This window comes from Cryptotermes secundus, unplaced genomic scaffold (assembly GCF_002891405.2).
Source record: "Cryptotermes secundus unplaced genomic scaffold, Csec_1.0 scaffold599, whole genome shotgun sequence".
NCBI lineage: Eukaryota > Metazoa > Arthropoda > Insecta > Blattodea > Kalotermitidae > Cryptotermes > Cryptotermes secundus.
In genome coordinates, this window is record NW_019730109.1 from 1,783,430 (window position 1) to 1,807,043 (window position 23,614).

The 23,614-nt window shown below is 39.4% G+C and overlaps 1 protein-coding gene across 1 annotated transcript in view; it reads left to right on the forward strand.

Moving 5' to 3' along the window:
- The window catches only part of LOC111866165 (KICSTOR complex protein SZT2), a gene marked incomplete at its 3' end in the record, with an annotated part of 183,834 nt that overhangs the window by 24,806 nt on the left and 135,414 nt on the right, over positions 1 to 23,614 (forward strand). Inside the window, 6 exon segments of the mRNA XM_033752148.1 lie at positions 4,015 to 4,237; positions 9,141 to 9,387; positions 12,868 to 13,137; positions 14,286 to 14,400; positions 19,888 to 20,153; positions 21,018 to 21,233. Coding sequence (XP_033608039.1) covers positions 4,015 to 4,237; positions 9,141 to 9,387; positions 12,868 to 13,137; positions 14,286 to 14,400; positions 19,888 to 20,153; positions 21,018 to 21,233 — 1,337 coding nt within the window.

Below are 23,614 nucleotides of genomic sequence, written 5' to 3' on the forward strand. Positions count from 1 at the left end.
AATATGATTCATATATAAAAAGAACCATAAATTCGCCAAGTTTGTATTGTATGCACCAGTTGGCAGCATGAATTCAGTGCCTTTACAAAATTGCGACAAAGCAAGAAAAGAGTTTTTGTTTGTTGGAATATGTGAGATGTTCGTCTGTTATAGCAGTGCAACGCGCATTCAAAAGAGAGTACGGAAAAGAACCGCCATGTAAACAAAGCATTTTGCAGTGGTATCGGCAGTTTAACGACACGCTGGATTGGGCGTGTTGGTGAGGATGACGTAGCTCTGTTCACTTGGCCCCCCAGATCACCTGATCTAACACCTTGTGACTTCTTTGTTTGGGGGTACATTAAGGATCATGTTTATGTACCCCCACTGCCAAGAACATTAGTAGAGCTGAGGGAATGCATCGATGCTGCAGTGATGACCATTGACAGGATGATGCTACAAAATGTGTGGAACGAGCTCGACTACCGCCTGGACATGTGTCATGTGAGACAGGTGGCACACACAGAACATTTGTAGAGTGTGAAGAAAACTGGTGAGTTTATGGTTCTTTTTATATATCCATCATATTTGTACGTATATTGCTTTGCAAAGTATAGCGTTTTAAAAACGAATGAATCAGTAATAGTAGCCCTGTACTTTGATAAACACATGGATAAACTATTTGAGTTGTTCTTTTGTTTTTTTTTAATTTAATTCATGTTTAATACTATATGTACCACATAACATTTAATACATATAATATTTTGAAACCCCACCATGACTTTTAGGACACTATATTGTAGATGGGAATAAGTACATAAGCTTTTGACTATGCTAGTCTGCTACAGTGTAACATAAATTTTATATGTATATCTGTGCTTTTGTGCATCAGTGGTTGCAAAGTTTAGTGTGTGTGTGTGTGTGTGTGTGTGCGCGCGCGCGCATGGACACAGTGTTTGCATGTATGTGTAAAATGATCTTTGAAGTTTTCCTAGAAGGTGAAGGTTCATGTTCCAGTCTTCTAGGTTATGATGCATTGTACCCTGATGAGTTGTTACCACCATTTTGGAGGACCATACAGGGGATTACTGATGTTTGAACTTTATTCATCATCTGATGTTCTATAAAAAACAGCATTTTGGAAACTGTTTCCATTCCCAGGTAAAAGTGTGGGTCAGTTAGAATGACCTAACTTCAGTGACTAGACACCAAAATCAGTATAACTACTAAAAAATTATGCACCTGAGATCAGATTTTGTCAGTGGGAGACAGGAGGAAAATTTACATTAAAATTTGTGGAAATATTATGAAGACCTAAAAGTGAGACAGAATTAAGTGGCAAATAAATGCAGCAGAGGAAAACCAGACACACCAGTGCAGGAGAAAAGCAAAATTATGAAGCTGTATGCAACCCACTTACTGTTAGCACCATCTATGGAACAAAATTTAACCCCAAGATGGAAATGTTGATATCATGTAGTATGCGACTGTAGACGGGGTTTTGGATAGGGTATTACATTTATTGACCGCTTTAACACACATCTCGTAATCACATAATTATAGCACCACCACTAATTTCCACACTTTACAAATCACTAGAGCACATAGACTAGTGTTCTCAGTCTTACTAGACATCTGGTAATGGCTCCAACAGCAGCTGTTACTCTGCTTCCATGCTTAAGTCCTGTCTGAATCACAACTCCCTTCTAACTGCCTATTCTTCCTTCAAGTGTTCTCCTTATAGCCCTTTTGGACAGACCAAGTAGAAGACACCATTTCCAGCAGTACCTCTGTTGTTGCATGCATGTCTGTTGCTGCAGGAATGTGTTTCCTGAGCCGTTTCCTAGAAACAACTCTACACACGACGTTATATGTACCTACAAAGAGTCTTGTAAAATCCTGCCACCCTTCCCTGTAAGTTTCCATCATGCTTGCTGATGAGGAGAATTCATTTGGAGGAAATTTCCAAATTGGGTTGACTGACCTGTGTTTTTTTATATGTGCTGTTACTTTCAATTTACAAAATCCTGGCTTCAACCAAGCTTACTCCAAGATCTTCATAGGCATATTAGGCCAGTTTTATATTTTTTTTTCTAGAAGACCCTCTCTGAGATTATGCCTATATTTATGGAGCTGCTTAGCTAGCAGTCTGTCTATTGCACCAGTGTAGCTTCTGCCTCCATCTTCTGTAGCGAAGTGAGCTAAATTTAAAAAGTGTGAGGTTATGTAGGATATGAGGAAAAGAAACAGTGTGGAGGAGAGGAGTGGCCTGAGTCAATGATGGGCGAGAGGAGACAGACTCACAACAGGCCCATGGTAAATGTAGGCCTTAGAAAAGGCAACACCTCCAGCACAGGAGATACAAAAAAGCAGCAGGCCTTAAAAAGGGATTAATAGAGGACTGTTCTAAGAGCCATGGGCATATGACATCCAACTTGAGGCTTGTCCTATGGGAGAGCCTTCTTTCATTCTCTCAGGATGTGATTGAGAGGCTTGCACAACCAGATTAGGGGGATATTGGATTCCCTGTTTATGTTGGTAGTAAGATGCATAGTAGCATTTTTTTTTTCTTCAGATGATTGGCCTGTGCATCTGGGTTTCTTGTTGCCTAGTTACTGTTGTCTGGTATCAGGATATGATGGCTCAGATTAATGCTCTTTTCTCCTATGGCTGACTTATGATGGTGATGATGATGATGATGATGATGATGATGATGATAGTAACATACTTTACAGTGGTGCTCTTTGACCATAGTCTCAGTGGAATTTCTGGTCAAATGTGAACTGCCCTACATTCACTGTGGATGGTGTACAAGCCCCAGTATCATTAGGGATACACCATCCTTTACACACCAAAGGAAATGGTACTTTCCTCAGCAGGATTTTTGCAGTCCTGATATGCTTGAATCTCCCTGCCTTCATAGCTGAAGGTATAACCAGCATTGCTATAAAAGTCCCTGATCTAGAATCTTCTCTGCATGATGGCTTGAGAGCCAGCCAAATCTATTTGTGACCAGGATAGTTTCTGTTCTAAACTAGATTTCTTGATTCATTGATATCCATTCCAACAGCATTACCAGGGAAGATGCTGTGTCCCTAAACAAATCATCAAAGCCTATCATTTAAATCCTTGAGGAATGATGCAAGAAGGCTTAAATTAGATTTTCTATGTCCATAGCTCTTTAAAGGGTACAAATTGGCATGTGATAAAGTGACTATAGATGGGGTTTGGATTGGTAATAAGATTTACTGTACTCTCAAAACTTGTAACTACAAGTATTGTAGTGCCATCTCTAATTCACACACTCTGCAGTTCACTACAGCACATACGAGTCTTCTCAATCTGCCGTGTCCTCACTGTTTGTCACCTGGTAACACGTCCAATGCCCTAGGTCCCTCAGCTCCCATGCTACCTGGCTCATGTCCTCAGAGACTGTGTGTATCTCACAACAAGACTCACTTGTCTCTTAGGTCTGCATGATATAGCCTCGGAATTGACCCAACATAAAATTGTGTTTGCAACAGTTCTTCTGTTGTTGCACAGCATAGCTACTGGCACAGACCACATAGAAAACACCGTTTCCAGCAGTACTTCCATTGGTTATGTTGTGCGGTGTGGGCTAATGTGTTGTGTCACTGTTTATTGTGCCATTGCTGCAGTGGCTGCCTCTTCCATTCTCCATGTCACAGAATATAATTGTCCTTTTTAGGGCCTCCTGTTGTTTTGTAGTTCTGTCCTCCTCAGTCTTTCTTTCCTGGAGATGTTGTCCTTTTCAGTGCCTGTGGTTGCTATGAACTTGATTTGTCTCTTTTACCCCTCCCTGACTCTGGTTTGCCATCACTCCCTCTGTCCTATGTCTTCCATTCACATCAGTTGCAATCTGACTCACTTTAACCTTATATATATAGTATGTTCCTCCAAAGCACTGGTACCTAACCTACCACACTACACTGGTTGTAACTGAGAAGATATTTTACTATGTGAAACAAAAAGTAATTTGATGAATCACTCAGCAGGAGATGCCATATGTTTCAGAACATTAACATTCGGGAGAATCATCTGGAGGTTGGCCTTATATTGCCCTGGAAGAACCACATCTATATTGACTACACAGTTAACTGTCAGTGGCCACCATTGTCCTTCAATAATATAGGTCCTGGTTCTAGTCCAGTATCCATTTCTTGTGCCTTGAGTCCTGGCATGGGTCCATGGGTATACTCTGGGTCTGGTGTAATACACTACTCCATTTCTATTGAGGGTGAGTTACATATTTCTTTCTTGTGTATATACAGTTGTAATAGAGATGTGTCCAAGCATTTCTGATTTTATTTTCTGAAGTGGCATAACTGTATTTCATTGAGGATTACAGTTTTCTGGGTTGTAATGCTATGTAATTTGGTAGAAGTCTGCTGATATTTTAGAGTAATGTATGACCTCAGTCTTCAGGGGCAAAGAGTAAGCCAAGCAAGAAACCATCAGTAAGCAGATGGCAAACACACTGAACTACACGGTGTTACAACCCAGAAGCTCATACTCTTTATAATCTCTGCTCTGAGAACCTCAAATCCAACATGTATTGTTTCATTGTTTTCATCATTGGGCCTTGTTTCTGTTTTGCATTTATGTAGCTTAAAATGTGAGAAGTTAATGTGGCCATCTCTTCTTAATAGTTTTGAACTTGGTTGAATGTCAGAATGCTTTGAGAATGAAGTTAATTTGGTATTCATGTGGAAAATTGAAGTACAGTATTTTTGTCCTTTTTCTTAGTAAAATTTGTTGCCATGTGTCATAAATTATGGAATAAGACTCTTTTATATGAGCTAATTTCAGTTAACACAGTGAAATTTAGGGGGGTCACCATGTAGTTCCTTAGGATCAAACTGAAATGCATTCTGAAAAAACGTTTTACCATATTTCCAGCAGAAATTCCTCAGACTTTCAAGTAATGTTCCTTTATTTTTGTCATAATATTATGGTTATGATTTGATGTACATGAAGACAAAAGAACTGGGATGGAAAGAGAATCATGGGATTCAAAATGTTGGCATCGAAGACTCCCAGGGGAATAGAATAGTAGATCAGAGGCAAGTGCTGAAAATTTGGGAAAATTATATTTCAGAACTATATGATCGGCCTAATCGGCCAGAAACCTTAGAAGTTGAACCGGAAGAAGAAGTAGATACAGACGAGAAAGGACCATATATTTTACAAAGTGAGGTGGAAAAAGCTATCAAGGAAATGAGGAAGGGAAAGGCTACAGGAGATGATGATGTACCTGGAGATGTGCTCAAGTTACTGGGAGAAGGTGGTTTGAAAACACTGACAAAACTAATGAACACCATATATGAAAGTGGAGAGTGGCCCAAGGACTTTACAGAAGTTACAATGATTGCCTTAAAGAAAAAGACAAAAGCTACAAAATGCAGCGACCATCGCACAATAAGTCTTATTGCACATACAGCAAAGATAATAGCAAAGATACTTAAAAGAAGAATTGAAAGGAAAATAGAGGATGTACTTGGAGAAGATCAGTTTGGATTTAGAAGAGGAAAAGGAACCAGGGATGCAATTGGGATGATGAGAATTATAGCGGAACGAACTTTGGAGATAGATGAAGAACTGTGTGTTTGCTTCATAGACTGGCAGAAGGCATTTGACCGGGTAAACTGGACCAAATTAATGCAGATCCTGAAAGAAACAGGTATCGATTGGCATGAAAGAAGATTGATTAGCAAATTGTACATGGATCAGAAAGTTAGAGTACGACTGGACAGGGGGGAGACAGGAAGTGTGCAGATTGGAAGAGGAGTTCGACAAGGATGCTGTTTATCACCAATTCTGTTCAACTTGTACAGCGAATGCCTTACCAAGGAAGCTCTGGATGGGCTCGGTGACTTCAAAGTAGGAGGGCAAATTATTCAAACTGTGAAATATGCAGATGACCTTGTGTTAATGGCTAAGGAAGAAACTGTGCTACAGGGCATGATTGATAGACTAATTGAAATTGGAAGGTGCTATGGCATGGAAATGAATGTGGAGAAAACAAAAGTAATGAAAATTTCGAGACAACCAACCCCAGTCACAATAAAGATAGACCAAAAACAAGTGGAGAATGTGAAATGTTTTAAATATTTGGGTAGCTTGTTAACAGATGATGGAAGGTGTACTTGTGAAATTAAATCCAGGATTGCCATGGCAAAAGCTGCATTTAGCAAGAAGAAGAATCTTTTTACCAGCAAATTGGACTTAAATTTGAGGAAGAAACTAGTGAAATGCTACATTTGGAGCATAGCTCTGTATGGGGCTGAAACATGGACACTTAGGTCAGTAGATCAGAAACATCTGGAAAGTTTCGAAATGTGGTGTTGGAGAAGAATGGAGAAGATCAGTTGGACCGATTATGTGAGAAATGAAGAAGTGTTAATTAGAGTCAGTGAGCAGAGGAATATCCTACATGAAATAAGAAAACGGAAGGCTAATTGGATTGGTCATGTTTTACGCAGAAACTGCCTTCTAAAAGAAGCTATCGAAGGAAAGATAGATGGGCGGATAGAAGTGACAAGAAGACGAGGAAGAAGACGTAAGAAGATGCTGGATGACCTTGGGGACAGAAGAGGATACTGTCATTTGAAGGAGAAAGCTCTAGATCGCATTAAGTGGAGGAATTGTTTTGAAAGAGACTGTGGACCTGTCGTCTTGACAGATTACTGATGATGATGATGATGATTATGGTTAAAATATTGTGAATGGTCTTCTGTTAAAGTAACTTGAAAATCCAAACATTATACAGTCTCACATTAATTGTACTGAGTAATGAAACTTAGAAGAACATTACTGGTTTACTAATTATGTTGCCATGACTTTTGAAGTAACCCACGTATATTACACGAAGTAAATGATATTATGCCAGCTGTTTTGAAAAAATGGACTACTGAAACTTTATAGGTATCTCACTTGGAAATTTCACCATACATACGATGGGGTACCCAAAAGAAACCGAGCTAATTTTTTTGTGGGCAGAGCTTTTGTAGTACCGCGTTTTGCCGCTATGAGCGCATAGAGCTAACATTCCTGAGTCGATAAGCCGACTACCGTTGCTTCAGAAGGTAAGGACTAGTTTCGGCAGAGTTTATAGTGACAACTGTTTTGTGTGATCGTCGTTTTTGCAATGGCTGATTTTTGTGAACAGCGTGCGGCGGTGAAATTCTGCTTTTTGCTCGGGAAAAGTGGAACAGAAACTCTTGAAATGTTAAAAACGGCGTACAAGGACGATGCTATGGGGAAAACTCAAGTGTTTGAGTGGTTTTCCCATTTGAAAAATGGTGAAATGTCAATTGATGACAAACCTCGTTCTGGTCGTCCTTCCATGGCCCGAACACATGAAAATGTTGAAAAAATTCGTGAAATCATCAAGGAAGATTGACGACGGACCATTGAAGAAATTGTGGAGCTGTCGGGAGTGACTTGGAGCTCAGCGGCCTGATTTGTGGCAGTCGGGTGACTGCTTTTTCCATCATGACAATGCCCCTGCTCACACAGCCCTGTCTGTACGACAGTTCTTGACCAAAAATGGTATGACCCCTGTTCCTCACCCTCCATACTCACCCGACCTTGCCCCGTGCGACTTTTTTTTTTCCTCGAATGAAAAGAGACATGAAAGGAAAAAACGATGGAGGCGCTGTCAAGCATCTCAAAAGATGAATTTAGACAATGTTTTGAAAAATGGAATAAAAGACTAGACAAGTGTATTAGTGTAAGTGGAGAGTACTTTGAAGGGGATTGAAGGTTTGTGCTTAAAATTTGAATAAATAAGTTTAAAAAAAATAAGTTTGGTTTCTTTTGGGTACCCCCTCGTACTGGGTTTGACAGACAGATTGTATTTTTGGGCTTAGTAGATAAAAGTAAGTAAAAGAAATTTGAAGTTGAAAGCCATATTAAAGTCACAGTTTAAGTCTTGAATTCCAAATTTGTGTGCTAACAAGTTCCAGATCATAATATTAAAAGTGTTAGAAAACGGATGCAACTTTGTCATTATTGATGGCTTGCAGAACTGGTGACTTCAAGCAGCATCCCTCCAGAAAGTGTCTTTATCAAATCCTAGTGCGGTAAAGATGCAAAAACTGTGTCAGTCTGGGGTACGCATTTGTAGAAAGTAACTGTTAAGACTCAACTGAACGGGTCATTCTACAAGGACTGACAGTATAATAAAGTAGCAACAAGTGTAATCATTGAAGAAAGTCGTCTTCTGGGTTTAGGCACTGTGTATTCTTCGTTTTGGCCGACGTTTCGGAGGAACATCGGCCAAAACGAAGAATACACGGTGCCTAAACCCAGAAGACGACTTTCTTCATTGTCATCGCCGCGAAAACCTCAAAACTTACAAGTGTAATCATTGTTGACCTATAACATTAAAGTGAAACTTGTGCTGCAGTGTGAGATATATTTGTGGTTCCATCAGTGAATGTAATAAAACTTGACAGTTACTCATATTTGTAACTATTATATAGTGATTTGTGTTGTAATTGTAATGATTGTGTCCTACTGTCTTGTTGAAACAAGGCTCATTAAGCTCTGAGAAGGAATGTCATCTCTATCTCACTGATTATCAGCCTTGACCTGTTCCCTTTCACTCCAGACGCCCTGACTTTTGTAAGCATATCTTGTTTACTGGCACATACGAATAACTCCTGTCCTCTAGTCCTGCCATCTGGTGCTGAAGGATCTAGGAAGACAGAGATTGATCAACCCTCAAGAGTGTTAATAGAGTGCATAAGTGTGAGTGATAGGTGCATCATCAACATCAAATAAGACATTTAAGAACATTTTAACTGACATATTAGTGAGTTGAATGTAAGTTTGGTGTCATATAAAATAAAAAGTGTGTTGCATTATAGACAGAAGAAAAACTGCGCGAGCAATGCTTCAGTGCAACAGAATGCTGAAATATAATATCAGATAAGACTCTGAAAGTAGTTCAGTTACAAAGCGTGTGCCCAAAGTGAGGCTCATCACCAGAAGTTCTGTTATAAAGTGGCTCTTAATGCATGGCCACATTGACAGCGAGGAGAGAAACCATTATAATGCTAGTCTTGTTTCTCAGTCATTGAGTTTGTAGGCAGATCTTTATATAAATTACAATGTGCCTTTCTTTATTTTTCTAGCCCCATATGAATTTCTTCATGACATTACATGCCTGCTGAAAAAACCATTCAAGTCTCAATACCGTCAGGCTGTTGTGTCCCGCTTTTGGACCACTCTGAAAAATCTGAGTAGATCAGATCAGTTGCTAGTGCAGCTCAGTTCTTTCCCTAGCAGTCCTGCAACTTACACCATTCCTGAGAGCATACGTAGTGGGATGCCAGTATTCTACCTGCCTGCAAACTCTTCAATTCCAGTACTCTCTGCAAGGTAAGAACCTCTTTTATCCTTAAGAAGGAATTGTAGACGGTATAGGTGTTATGAATTTTTCAGTTTTACTCCTTACATTCCAGTTCACATGTATGGCTCCTGTATATTTACTTGAATATGTTGATTGATTAATAATATAGTTCAGGACACAATTTTTCAAACTGCAACTCGTGAACCATCTTTGGCTTGTGAGAGTGATACACTAAGTTGCAGCTTATGAGTTGATGTAATGTGAAATTGTTTGCTTTAAATATTAATGATTTATATATCATTTATGTTTTAATTTCATATTTCAGTGGAGAAATAAAAATTAATGAAATTCAATCTCCATATAATTCTGTATCAGAGTATCCTGTTGTGGTGTATTGTTAAGTTACCTAAGGAACTGACAGATTAGCATAAGCTCAGAGAAACAGGAGCTAATGATTTCATCTCTGCAGAATCTGGATTATGCTATAATCTGATGATCACCTTGCACAAGTGGCTTCAATCTGGTGACGGTTAATCCCTCAAGCTGGATCACATAGCTGTATATGTTGCTCTCTACTCTGCCACAGAGCAGTTATATGCACTTACATATATGGTCTGCAGCATCTTAATCATATATTTAGAGGAGCTGTATGTTGAGATACGTAGGTCATACTGAAAGTCATGAGCAACAATTTTTTGTAAAGTAACATACTTTATTATTGACAAACCAAATACACCACCTCAATCTACAGACCTTTCTTTATTTTTCCACATAATCACCAGTTCTTTGTACACATTTCTCCCAGCATTCTGGGAGTTTGAAAATTCCCCTTCTGTAAAATTCTGTTCCAGCCATCCGAAGACACTGACACATTGCTTTCTGAATGCAGCGTGCTTATGGAAGCATGTGCATGGGTATGAGCAGTGTTCAGAGATGGGAACACCAGCATCGAAGATGAGCCTTGGAGCGGTCGTCCTCGAACAGCCTCAACTGAACGCAACAAGGAAAGAATGGTTGAGATCATTCAATATGACAGGCATGTGACTGAGGACACAGTAGCCCAAAAACTTGGAATAGGGCACAGTGCAGTACAGGAGATGATTGAAAGCTTGGGCTATAGGAAAGTTTGTACTCGTTGGGTTCCGCAGTTATTGACCGAAGACCACAAAGGTCACATCGGAAGCAATTGCAAAGATGGGGTGGGAAGTTCTTCCCCCCCCCTCCTATAGCCCTGATCTGGCNTGTCAATAATAAAGCATGTTACTTTACAAAAAATTGTTGCTCATGACTTTCAGTATGACCCTTGTGTATTGAAAGTGGATGAATTTCAATGTGTTCTGTGGACCATGATGCTTCCTGTCATCTATTTCTTCAGCTTTGAATTGCTATGTGAGGCAGGACTTTTTTTTATCAGTTGTCAATCGCTCAACAAACATTGCTGCTTCCTTTCATTCCAGACATGGTTCAGCTAATAAAGAAATCAGTGGTAGCATGATGAAGCTCATACTGTTATTAATTTTTCCACAAACATTTATTTAATTCTGTTGGACAGTTTCGAACATCATGTGAACATGATGCCACACAGGTATTTAAATGCCACTTTGAGAGGCTAAATTAGTATTGATTTAAGAACCAGCTTCAAAGGTTATTGTCATATTCCAAGTGACAGTAATATCAGTTGATGTGATGATTTAAATAAAATATGTCTTCATTACTGGACAAGAGTAATTGATTTTTGTCTTGAAGGAACCACTCATGAAACTCTCTTTGGTGATCCCTACCATCACTATGGAGATCCTAAAGAAGATGAACTTTGCACAAATAAAAATTGTGCACTTTGAGAATACTCCAAATAGAAGTTCATATAACCTTTCACTGTTATTGTACAGTAACTTCTCCATGTTTTTTGGTCTTCCACTTCAAGGATGATCACCATTACTTCCAGTTTCTTTAAAGTGACTGACTGATTTTCCAGTAGTTCATTAATCAATTGGAGGCTGGCATGTATTCCACCTGTTAAATTCTTTGACAGCTGATAGGTGTGCAGCACATGGCACACCATTCATTGCAGTGACTCGTTCATCTTATAATATTTTTCTTGCCATTATTCTTTCCTGGAAAAAAGAAATGATAAAATTCGGCATAGTTCATGATATGTGTTCCACTTTGTACATGCTAACATGTGAGGGCTATTAGGAAAGTAACCTGCTGGGAGCTGCTAACAAAACAAGCAATGAGAAAAAAAGCATTTTATTATATACAAAAGATATGTACATACGTAAGCTACATCTCAACATAGTCACTGCTGGAATTGAGGAATTTGTTATATCAGGGAATAAGTTTTTATATGCGATGCGGGCCACCTTTGAGCTCAGTGATGTTTTGACAACTTCCATCAACTCCTCATTATTGTTGAAGCATTGTGATTGCAACCAGTTCCTCGGGTAGGCGAATAGGTTGTCATCACTCAGAGCAAGATCAGGTCTGTAAGAAGGGTGGTCAAACAACTGCCAGTTGAAATGATCCAGCAGTGCTTGAGTGTGAACATTTGTATGCAGATACACATTGTCATGGAGGTGCACTACACTGCATATCACCATTACATACTTTTTGTTCTGAATGGCCCTATGCAGTTCTTTCAGTATTTCATGATACACTTCAGATGATGTGTCCCCTTGTTGCATGAATTCCACCATAAGCACTCCTTTCCTGTCCTGTCCCAGAAAATAGCTGCCATCAGTCTTTTGGCAAACAACGTTTGTTTAAACTTTTTTTACTTGTTTGCTGAATGTATGTGCATCCACTGCTTTGACTGTGCTTTGGTTTCAATATTCGCAAATGAAACCCAGGTTTCATCACCTGTTACTCATATGATATGATGGAGAAATTCATTGCATCTTTGTGATATCGCTCTAAAAATGTCAAAACCAAATGTCTGCATTTTATGCACACCCATGAACATTTTTAGAACTCATCTTGTGCAAAACTTGTGGTAACTCAAGCTATGATAATCTTGTAGAGAAAAGTGTGTGAAATTTGTGTAAATTCACAGTAATGTTCTGAAATTGTGCTGTCTTTCACATAATTTTGCTCAACACTTTGAAGAAGATCATCACTCCCCACAGATGACTGGTTGACCACTTTGCTCTCCATCATGAACATTTGTTTGCCCACTCATCTTTGAACATTCCACACTATTGTCTCGCAGTTTCTTCATTAATTACTTTTTAGTTGTAAATTGCTGCAAATAATTCACAATGGCTTTTCACAGCTGGTGGGATTGTTAACCACAGGACACATCATAACTCACTGTGTAGAGACAAGAACAAACACTATATGACCAGTTATGTGATGGTTTACAAGGCAGTGATCAAGATCTCCCCCACACCTGTGTTAGTTGTCTAAAATAAATGGAGGTTACTTTCTGAATAGCCCTCATATTATCCTTTCTTTGGTGAAACTGCATGATGTTAATAACTTCAGTAATTATTAATATTTTATTGTTTTAGTGACTCAACATGCCTGCAGTTTGCCCAATTTTGGAAGCCTATATGTCTTCTGGAACCTTCTGTGTGGAAAAAATGGTTGCATACTCACCGAATAGGACTTGTCTTACAGCATGACCGGCCTCTACCCCGACACTTACATGTACCTAATTCTAGTGGCCGTTTTCAAGTCATACAATGTCGCCAAGCTGCTGCTGCTCTCTATTCCTTGCTGAAAGACTGGAGTACATTTGTACTCATAGAGAATCACTCTTACGTGAAACTGATCTATGGGTATGTAGTCACGGTAGTTCATGTTTAAGTATTAATGCTTACAGTAAAGACACTTGTGCCTAGTTTTATCTTATGGAGCTATTCTGTGAGCTTCTGTGATTTTAAGCAGTTCTAGGTTAATGTCAGGAAATATGCTACTCCTGCAAACACAATTTCAATGGAATCAATAAAAAATAACCTTTTCATATTCCTAAATCTCACAGCAATTGAAGAGGTCTGTCACATTATATCCCAGAAGACATAGCTGTTCATAATCACTGCTGTAAGAACCTCAGATACTCATAGCAAATGTTTTTATGTAAAGATTTTAACCCTCAGTTCACATGTGAGATAATTTAGGAGGTTGAGTATGGTCTTCTGGATTATAATACGTGTAGTTCAGAGACATCCAAATTCTGAAGATGTGGGCAATATATTCCTTTGAAAGTCATCCTCTCTTCAGACTACAGGGTGTTGCAACTTATAAGGCCTTGTTCTTCATGGCCATCATGAGAACCTCAAATCCAATTTAGGAGATTGATCACTGAAGTTGATTTCCTTGAATTCCTTTTATTAAGATATGAAGTTCTTATGGCAGTCTTCTAGCATGAGATGCTGTCTAGTTTGGCAAGATTGATATTTGTGAGGCTGCATTTGGTTGCAGTTCCACATATGTAGTGAGTATAGTAGAGTAATGGAATGATTTTTGGATATTGCAGTTTTCAGAATTGTCTACATGTTCTGTGTGTATTTGAATTTTATAACAACTTCACTGCCTTCCGTTAACTTCTTGTATAGGCATTAAAATGTCCTGTTGCTCTACATGGAGTAGCTTTTAAATCTGCCCTGTGGCTCTTTCGAACTGCCATTATCTTGAAACTCAAAGGATGAAAACACAAGGAAATTACTTTGATAGCATACAATTACCATAAGCTAGGTAATGATATAGAAAGGCTACCTTCCCTCCATGTTGAATGATGAGGAATAATTGAAAACTGGTACTGGCAAAGCACCATGGATTAACCCTTGCACTGTTCTGTCTGTATAAGTTTAAGATAGAATTTCATAGTGAGACTTGGAATTTTAATTCTTCAATAAATGTATAAATAACTAATCTTTCTGCCTTGTCTGTAAATCTCTACAGAAATATATGTATAATTTTGTTACAGGGATGCTGAGAAACCTCCAACTTCCTTTTATATCATTCGGGTTACTTCAAAACCTCCCTGTGTTGTGATAAATGTTGCTTTCCTAAGTGGTACTCCAGGATATCTGCGTTACAAGGTGATTCATCAGTTTGAAGTATACTGTATTATGACATCATCACCATCATGATGAACTTGTAGCATTAATTCAGTGAGGTCTGTTCCTTGAAGTATACTTTAGAAAGACAAAGGGCTTTTGAAACGTGGCACTAACTTCTAAGACAGTTCACTCAGAGGGCACACCTGAAGATATTATGATCCAATTTTTTACAGCACTTTTCATTAGGGAAGCATTTCATGTGGCTCTTTAAGAAAATTAAAGATATTGTTCTGCTAATGCAGTAAAACTGTGTGATTTGCTGCATGCAGTGACTGCAGTGTTGGGCATGGTCACTGCTACAATAGCATTATGACAGAGGAGACCATAATTTCCTACAGTCAATAATAACAACGTGGCAGACATGCTAATTTGAGCAGGGGTGACACTACTACCACGTACTTTAGGGTCCTGAATGGTGTATTGTCATGGATCTTTTGCAAAATGTTCAGGTTTTTTTAAGGTATCTTTTCGTAGAATGTAAAATAACAACATGGCATCCACTTAGAATTTTTGAACCATTGTAGCATGTGAACTTTAGTGTGAAAATAGGTCTTCATTATATTATCATGATTTAGGGCTGACTATAGACCAGTGTTTCTCAACCGCTGGACTGCTGCCTGGTATCGGGTCCTGGCATCAGTTATACAGGGCCCTCATCTTATAAGCATAGAATTTATTGGGCCATGATCTCACTAAGGTTGAGAACTAGTGCTGAAGATAAGGTTTTGGATTGGATAATTGGATCTATTGCACTTATACACTCAACTCATAACAAGAAGTAATTATAACACTATTGCTGATTTCCACACTACAGATAACTAGGACATGCCAGGTCTTCTCAGTCTTTACTAGTCATATCCTGGCAATGGATCTATAACAGTCTCACTAAAGTCTTTAAATCACATGCTAACAACTGACTCATTGCTATCTCTTCACAATCATCTTTGACTGCTGTCTTAAGAGACTCCCTTAGTTAATCTCTCAGCTGGCCTGGGATCCTCATTATACAGCCTCTGGTCGGCCCCAACGGAAAGCACCATTTCCATTGTTATAGCCCAACAGTACCTCAGTTGTTGCTTGCCTATTCTTTGGCGCGGGAACCTGTTTACCGAGATGTTGCCTAGCAGTGAACATCTACTCTGTCTGCACTATTCCAGCTTTCAGGCATTATGTCACAGTATTTTAAATGTCTGTAGATCAACAGTTACAGATGGTAATAGCATGAAACTTTGAGGTTATGTCCAACAGACTTAATGCAGACAGACTCTATATGTACGTTGTGCGTTCAAGTTCTAAGGTCTCAGATTTTTTCTCACACAATAATCATACAAAAAATTTGAAACTTCTGTCACTTTTCAATGTAATCTCCCTGCAGCCATACACATTTTTCACAACGTTGACACCATTATTCCATGGCCGCTGTGAACGCTTCTGTAGGAGTCTGTTTTGACCACTGGAAAATCACTGATGCAATAGTGGCACAACTGGTGAATGTGCGACCACGGAGAGTGTCTTTCATTGTTGGGAAAAGCCAAAAAATCGCTAGGAGCCAGGCCAGGTGAGTAGGGAGCATGAGAAACCACTTCGAGGTTGTTTTCACAAAGAAATTGCTGCATCACATACACCCAGTGCTCTGGTGCGTCATCTGGCCACCATTATTTTTTCAGCTCTGGCGCTTACCCGAAATTTTTTGGTGGCGGTGAGTCTGTGTGCTTCCATTGAGCTGACTGGCGCTTCATGTCAGGATTGAAAAACGGCATCCATGTCTCATCCATTGCCACAATTGATGAAAAGAAAGTCCCATTCATGCCTTCATCACATGTCAACATCGCCTGGCAAATTGCCATGCTCGCAGCCTTGTGGTCATCTGCCAGCATTCGTGGCACACACCTGGAGGACACTTTCCACATTCGCAGGTCTTCATGCAGGATTATGTGCACAGATCCCATGGAAATGCCAACTTTGGAGGCGATGTTTTCCACCCTCAATCGGCGATCCTCCAAAACAACTTTCTCAACTCGCTTGACCATGTTGTCAGACTGGCTGGTGCGGGGCCAAGATTGTTTTTGGTTCATTGTCACATGACATTTGGCCTTCTTTGAACTGTCGCACCCACGAACGCACATTTTTCACATTCATGACACCATCACCACATGTCTCACTCAACTGGCAATGAATTTCAATGGGTGTTGCACCACGCAAATGGAGAAAACAAACGATTACTCGCTGTTCTTGTAACGAAAACGTCACCATTTTAGGTATCAAGAACACTCCTCACTCTCGCCGCCACCACTAGAAATCTGTGTGCCGTACAGTGCTGCCATCTCTGTTATGCATTCACAAAGAGTGCCCACGTATTTTAAACTAAACCGCATGTGTCTATCTGCTCCCAGTCCTGAGAAAAAAAAATCAGAGACCTTAGAACTTGAATGCCCCTCATAAGTTGTGTCCTGTTAAATTTAGTGGCAAGTTTCTGTATAGTAACCATTCTACACAGACTTGTTGCCATTGATCCCTGAATAGTTTTACTTCCACACAAAAATTCTGGAGGTGAGATTACACCTCCAGGTACTCATATATTTACCAAGTCTGTATTAACTTTTATGAGCCGAAAGACACCGTATGGGGACCTTTAAAGTAAAGCCGAGTGGCCGAACGACACTGTATGGTGACTCGCAATCCACGCATGCGCACAGTGTTTTAAAATCTAATTTTAAGATAGAAATTCTTGTTCTACTTACATTATTTTTGGACACCAGTTTTAGAAGTAGACTGTCTTCGCTCCTGCACCATCTAACTGAATGTTGCATGTAACTGAATGCAGAGTCTGACGTCGCAATTCATGCACTTTGTCTGTATGTAACTCTGTTTTCCACGCGAAGCGCACACATGCAGCATCAGTCTCGTATTAGCAGGAAGTAGGCCAGTGATGGTGAGTGGTCTCCTCTATTCTTAACGCTTATAAAACATCGCAATTTCAACTATGTACCATGGCCCCATTTCGCATGGAAGAAGCCGAAATTGAGAGGCTGCTCGTAAATCACACCATTTAGAGTGCGGTACAGTCGATTCTGATGGGACCAGGATGCAAGGGGTATTGAAGGGATATTCCAAGAACAGTACCTCTGTGTGTTTAGTCCGAGATATAAACAAGCAGAGTTTCATAAGGACAAAGTACGATAAGACTTCGCCCACACTCGTGCTTACAGAAAGGTCCAACGTGACTGGAGAATGTGCAATACAAACATAAATTTCCTCTCCTCTTGCCAGATAAGACATAGTAAGAGAGTGTGTGTCAGCAGCATGCATTTATACTGCAGAAACGTTTTGTGCAGGAGCTTTATGCATTTTTGTGGAAAGACGCTCAAAATTGGGGAAAATTTTTTTTGGAATCAATGTAAAAATTTTTACAGATTGTAAAATCTGTAAATTACAATATCTGATTCTGTATTCTTTCTAGATANCTTACAGAAAGGTCCAACGTGACTGGAGAATGTGCAATACAAACATAAATTTCCTCTCCTCTTGCCAGATAAGACATAGTAAGAGAGTGTGTGTCAGCAGCATGCATTTATACTGCAGAAACGTTTTGTGCAGGAGCTTTATGCATTTTTGTGGAAAGACGCTCAAAATTGGGGAAAATTTTTTTTGGAATCAATGTAAAAATTTTTACAGATTGTAAAATCTGTAAATTACAATATCTGATTCTGTATTCTTTCTAGATAAAAGTAGCGTTTATTTCGTTCGTTTATCACAAAAATTGTAGAAATCACAGCATTTTGAGTAACATGATTACAATTTTTATTACTCTACAATGGCGGGCATTTAAATTAACTCCAGCCCGCGGCCATTACCGGAATTTAAATGGCCCAGCTGATAAAGGTTAAGTTGAGAAATTTTGGATTGTACCTTGGGTGTTACCTATCCCAAAAAAAATGTCTCCCAATCGAGGATTCCTCCCTTCTGTAGGAGAGCATTTGGCCATATGTCCCACACTTCCCACACTGAATCATTAGTTCTTTGGTTATCTAATCTTTCTCACTGCATTTGAATATAATGCCACTGGGTAGATTTTTCCTTTTAGAATAATAAAGGATTTCAGGGTCCTCCTATCAGTTATTACAGAGACCATTATTTTTCTAAAGGTTTCATAGCCAGTAGTTTTTGCCGCCAGAGATTTTGAACCTTTATTTAGAACTGTGGAGTTGGTAGGTCTATCAAAGATTGCATGCCACTGGTATTCATTTAGCTTCCTGACATAGTCCATGGGAAGTTTCTGAGCTATTATAACCCATATTTATGTTTCTCAAGCACTTGTTCATCTGCATTTTTGTATTATTCTTGTTCGCATTCTTGAAATGTTTCTCCCATGGAATTGGCACAGTTTAATTTCAGCTTCTTGTAGCATCTGTTATTATCTTTGATAACGCCAAATATTTATGCCACAGCACACTTGTTTCTTCTGTCTGCTTCATGACCATTAATTTTAAGAAGTTCATGTTGTAGTTGCAACACACACCTTTTGATATGTGAGATATAGAATGTCTTTTAAACACATTCACCTATGATTTATACTACAACATTCTGATTTTTTTCTCTTACACAAGTAAATCCTGTGTAATATGTACTTGCGTTAAAGCTTTGGCTGTCAGACTTCAGCTGACTGATGTCATGATTAGAGTTAATGGTAAACCCAGTTACATGGCCGTGCCATAGCTCAAGCGGTTAGTCGCTGGCTTCCCACTGCGGTGGCCCAGGTTCGATCCCGGTTCTGGTCAAGTGGGATTTGTGGTGGTCAAAGGGGCACTGGTGCAGGTTTTCTCCGAGTACTTCGGTTTCCCCTGCCAACCTCCATTCCAGTTGCTCAACAGTCACCCTCACCTATCATCTGGGGTTGGTACAATAGGCCAGAAGTGGCCACAGTTGCACCCCACTAGCAATAAAAAAAATAAAAAACACAATTACATAATCTTTAACTGTGAAAAAATGCTATGAGACAGTTACTTTACCCATCATAAGGACATTACCCTCAGACTAGAAACATTTATTTCCATGTGGTGTTCTCTAAGTATGAAAATGTAAGATGGCCACTATTTTTTCAGATGATGAGAAAAATGTGTCATTTATTTAGGTAAAGACAATCACAATTTTGTGCATATTTTAAATTGTATACACATATCCAAATACAGCATAGTACATGGGAAAATGTGACTGTTTTTGGGATGTATTTATGCACAAATTAATGGATGGATTAAGAAGTAAAGCTTTCCCATCATATTCTGGGCTTTTGTTGTTGGGTTCATTGATATAAATTAATTTCATAGAGAGATATTTCAGTATATATTCATATGTGCCACAGAACAGTGCATACATGTACATACACAACACTGCAGTATTATATCCATGCATGCAGTAATGTTAATCATATAGATTATATCAGTAACTGCTTCTGTTGCCTACCTGCAGACTGTTCAGCAACTGAAGGACCACATTGCTCAACTGACATTTCCACAGCGGCCATCAGCAAAGGAACCTTCTGTAAGAAAGGTCACATGTGTTAAATTTCGGTCTACAGCATATAAATCACATCAACAACAGCGGCAAGAACAGTTGCAACAACAGCCAAAGCAGCAACCTCAACAGCTTTCTCCAACCCAACAACCACCAAGAAAGTGGTCAGATGTTAACTGTTGTGTTCTTCTTCAGAAGCCCATAGAGAAGATTCTCATTAGGTATATATTCTATGCTACATTATGATGTTCCACAGGTTCAATAGCATGTCATTAAGAGCAAAATTGGAATTCATTGCTGTGTCATGTAAGAAGTGTGGGGTGAATGAGATGCATTCACAGATGGAAGAGTACACTACTTGAGAGACTAAGGCATAGATCAGAGTAAAGGTAAAAAAGTAAAGCTATCCCTGTAATAGGCCATGGTGGCCCATAGGGTTGTGAGATGTTGAGGCTCGCACATTTTCTAGACAGTTGGCTCACAGGTGGCAGTGAAGTTGTCAGCCCTACGTGCCAGCCAGCCTTTACACCCAGAAGGATTCATAGTACTCATTTCTGTTAGAGGCTGAGTCAACCCCAAGGCCATAGTGCATCTGGAAAGATTAGGTCAACTGAAGAATTCAGTGACCTCATCAGAAATTGAACCCGCGACCTTCTGGCTTATAGCATAGTGCCTCAACCAACTGCACTACCTCATGCCCCCCATGTATCAGAGTATAGTAGAAGAATGTATCTTAAATAAGTTGAGTGGGACCTTCAGATTTTGTTAAAAGGACTTTCTTGGAGAGCTTAGAAACTTATCAACTCTGATTAACTTAGAATTTGGCATACTAACACAGTACTCACCTGACTCCCATCAAAATCCATTGTGGTCAGTGTTGTCAAATTTCAGTCAACTTTATTCTGAACATACTGTGCTTCAGTTTGGAAACTAATTTGGAATTTCACTTTGTGTGTGTGTGTGTGTGTGGACATATGTCACATTAGAAAATACACATATAAAATCTGATCTAAAGAAAAATATATCACATTGTGTCGGTTATGAAGCAGACATTTATTAGTAATTTTGGGGCTTCTGTTTTTGAGGTATGAGCGGATGCCATCTGATTTTGGCACTGTTGTATTTCCGGATGGCACAACACCATTAGCACCTGGAAGTCAGACCAAGTCACGGACTGCAGGTGGTGGTCTCCTTACAACATTGTCACGTTACTTACATCACCGACGCTGGGTGTGGGCAGCTCAAAGTGGAGCTGATGTGGAAGAAGAAGCTATTGCACGTGTGTTGGCCACCATTACAAAGTGAGTTTTTAGTTAGTAGATTATGGGTGCTAAAAACGAACTTTTTAATTGCACTTGTCATAATCCAAATTTTTGGTGAGCTGCACTTCCAGTTCTTCATGTTTTTGCATGCATTTTAGTTGCAGGCTGTTTGTAACTGGCCATCCATATATGTACCATGAAACCACACCCTGTGCCTTTGTCTTGTTTGGGAAAGTAAAGTCCACATTTCAGCAACTGAGAAATGTATGTCTTAAAAGAGAATTTATTCAACCCTGAGGCAGAAGTGCTTAGCACACATGCCGAGAACTGTTGCAGTTCCTAGGTAGGAAGTACTGACCAACAGTTTTGAGTATAAGAGGTTATGTAAGTAAATTAGGAAATCATTAACTTCTTGGTTCAGTTAACACTAGAGAGAATACCAAATAGAGAATTTAAGTTAACCCGAGGCATAAATGCTTAGCACTGAAGTGCAAAGCTATTATGATTTGCGGTTGAAAAGCATTGGCTGAAGGATATGTGTGCAAAAGGTTATTTAAACTTGCTTGGTTTTGATAATACAAGAGACATCATAAATGTTGAATTATTCTATGTTACTTTCATTTCTACGTGATAATCACTTCAAAGAACTTAAGAAATGTTTGCGTAATGTAACAGGTTTGGTGCGTTCACTTTGGTATTGTCTGTAAAAAGTATAAAATCCCTTTTAATTATCTGAAAAACTGTAAGTTTTGATGGAAAAATATATTGGGCATAAAATCTATGATTCACTTTTACTTACTTTTGTTTGCAACAATTTTCATTCTGATAAATATTTAGTGAATTATACATGAGATGCATTTTGATCTTCATATCAGGTGCCTGTTGTTGTTATCTTAACCAAAATTTAAATGTGTTAAATGTCAGTAAGACTTCCCAATTTCAGATTTTGAGAAAAAAAGAAATAGTTCTTGATTTCTTACATACAGATAAAAGGATGGCTGACTAGTATGCACATTTTCGCAACTTTTTGTTCTGACTGAACCAGAGAGAATAGATATTACCAAACCCACATCATTTTATAAACTCTGTGTTAATATTGTGAAAGGAGGGTTGAAAGCCAGAATTTCAGAACAAGAGAAGATGTCCATTGCTAGGCATTGGCTCTATAAACACATTTCTGTGGCAAACAAATCATATGACTGCCACAGCAGTTACATGTGCAACAATAGAGGAACTGTTGGAGGTAGTGTTCTCTGTTGGTCATTGCCAATGCTATATACCAGGGACCAAACCTGTTTGTTAATTGGCTTAGAAACAAATGAGTTCTGACTGGGAAGTGAGTGCTAGCATGTGATGGTGAGTGGTGGTTAGGAGTGAGCAGCCTGTTAATTGGCTCAGAAACAGATGAGTTCTGACTGGGAGGTGAGTGCTAGCCTGTGATGGTGAGTGGTGGTTAGGAGTGAGCAGCCAAGAGTTGTGGCCATGTGGATCAATGAGACGTTAAGTAGCCAGTACAGGAGGATCGTAGAGGGAGCCAGTCATTGAGTCAAAGGAGAGTGGATCATGGTAACCCCTACACCAGGTCTCATTCAGATTTAGTGATTTGAATGAAACGCGTGTTGGACAGAGTGGTTTTTACAGATTTCATTTTGCATAGTGTGTTCACAGTCAACTCTTGTTTGGCAAAGCTGGTGTCGGTGAAAATTGCTGCCCAGCCAGGGGTATGCTAAGTGCTCTGCAAACATCAAACTAGCATTGAACTTCAATGTACACAAAGATGGTGAATGTCCCAGTATCAAGATTCTGGAAATTCTGGACGCAGAAGCTAGCATCACTGGTATCTGAATGTCATGCCATCATGAATCATTACCCAGAAGCAGTTTCTGTAGTGCACAAAGTATATAAAATATTCAGTGACATTTAGAATCTTGTCAGATGCACACTTGTTAAAGTGGGGGAAAGCTTTTAGCAGACCTCTATTGTGAATAATTCAGAAGAGAACAGAGCAATCTTTGTTAAGGTCTATATGAGAAGCTGCTTTTTAGTGCTCTTTACAGCATGTACACCTTAGCTCTGAAGGAACTGAAGGTGAGTGCACAGGCAGAACACTCTGGTGTAGTGAACAAACCTCAGTGGAATCAACAGCTCAGAGTGACAACTTCCAGGAATTAAAGAGATGCAAGAGGCATTCCTCTATTAATACTTCGCAAACAGCCAAGAAGAAACTCAACCCATCCCAACATCTGCAGCTGTCAACTGCCTCCAAAAGTAGTGTTCACTTGCAGCTTCTTTGCTCCTTTCAGAACTACTGACATGGACACAGAGACTCCTGGTGCAGAGCCACACTACCAGAACAGGAGCCTCTGAGAGAGCCATGTAGGCTGCCACAAATAATGGTGACTTTACCATAAACCTCATTC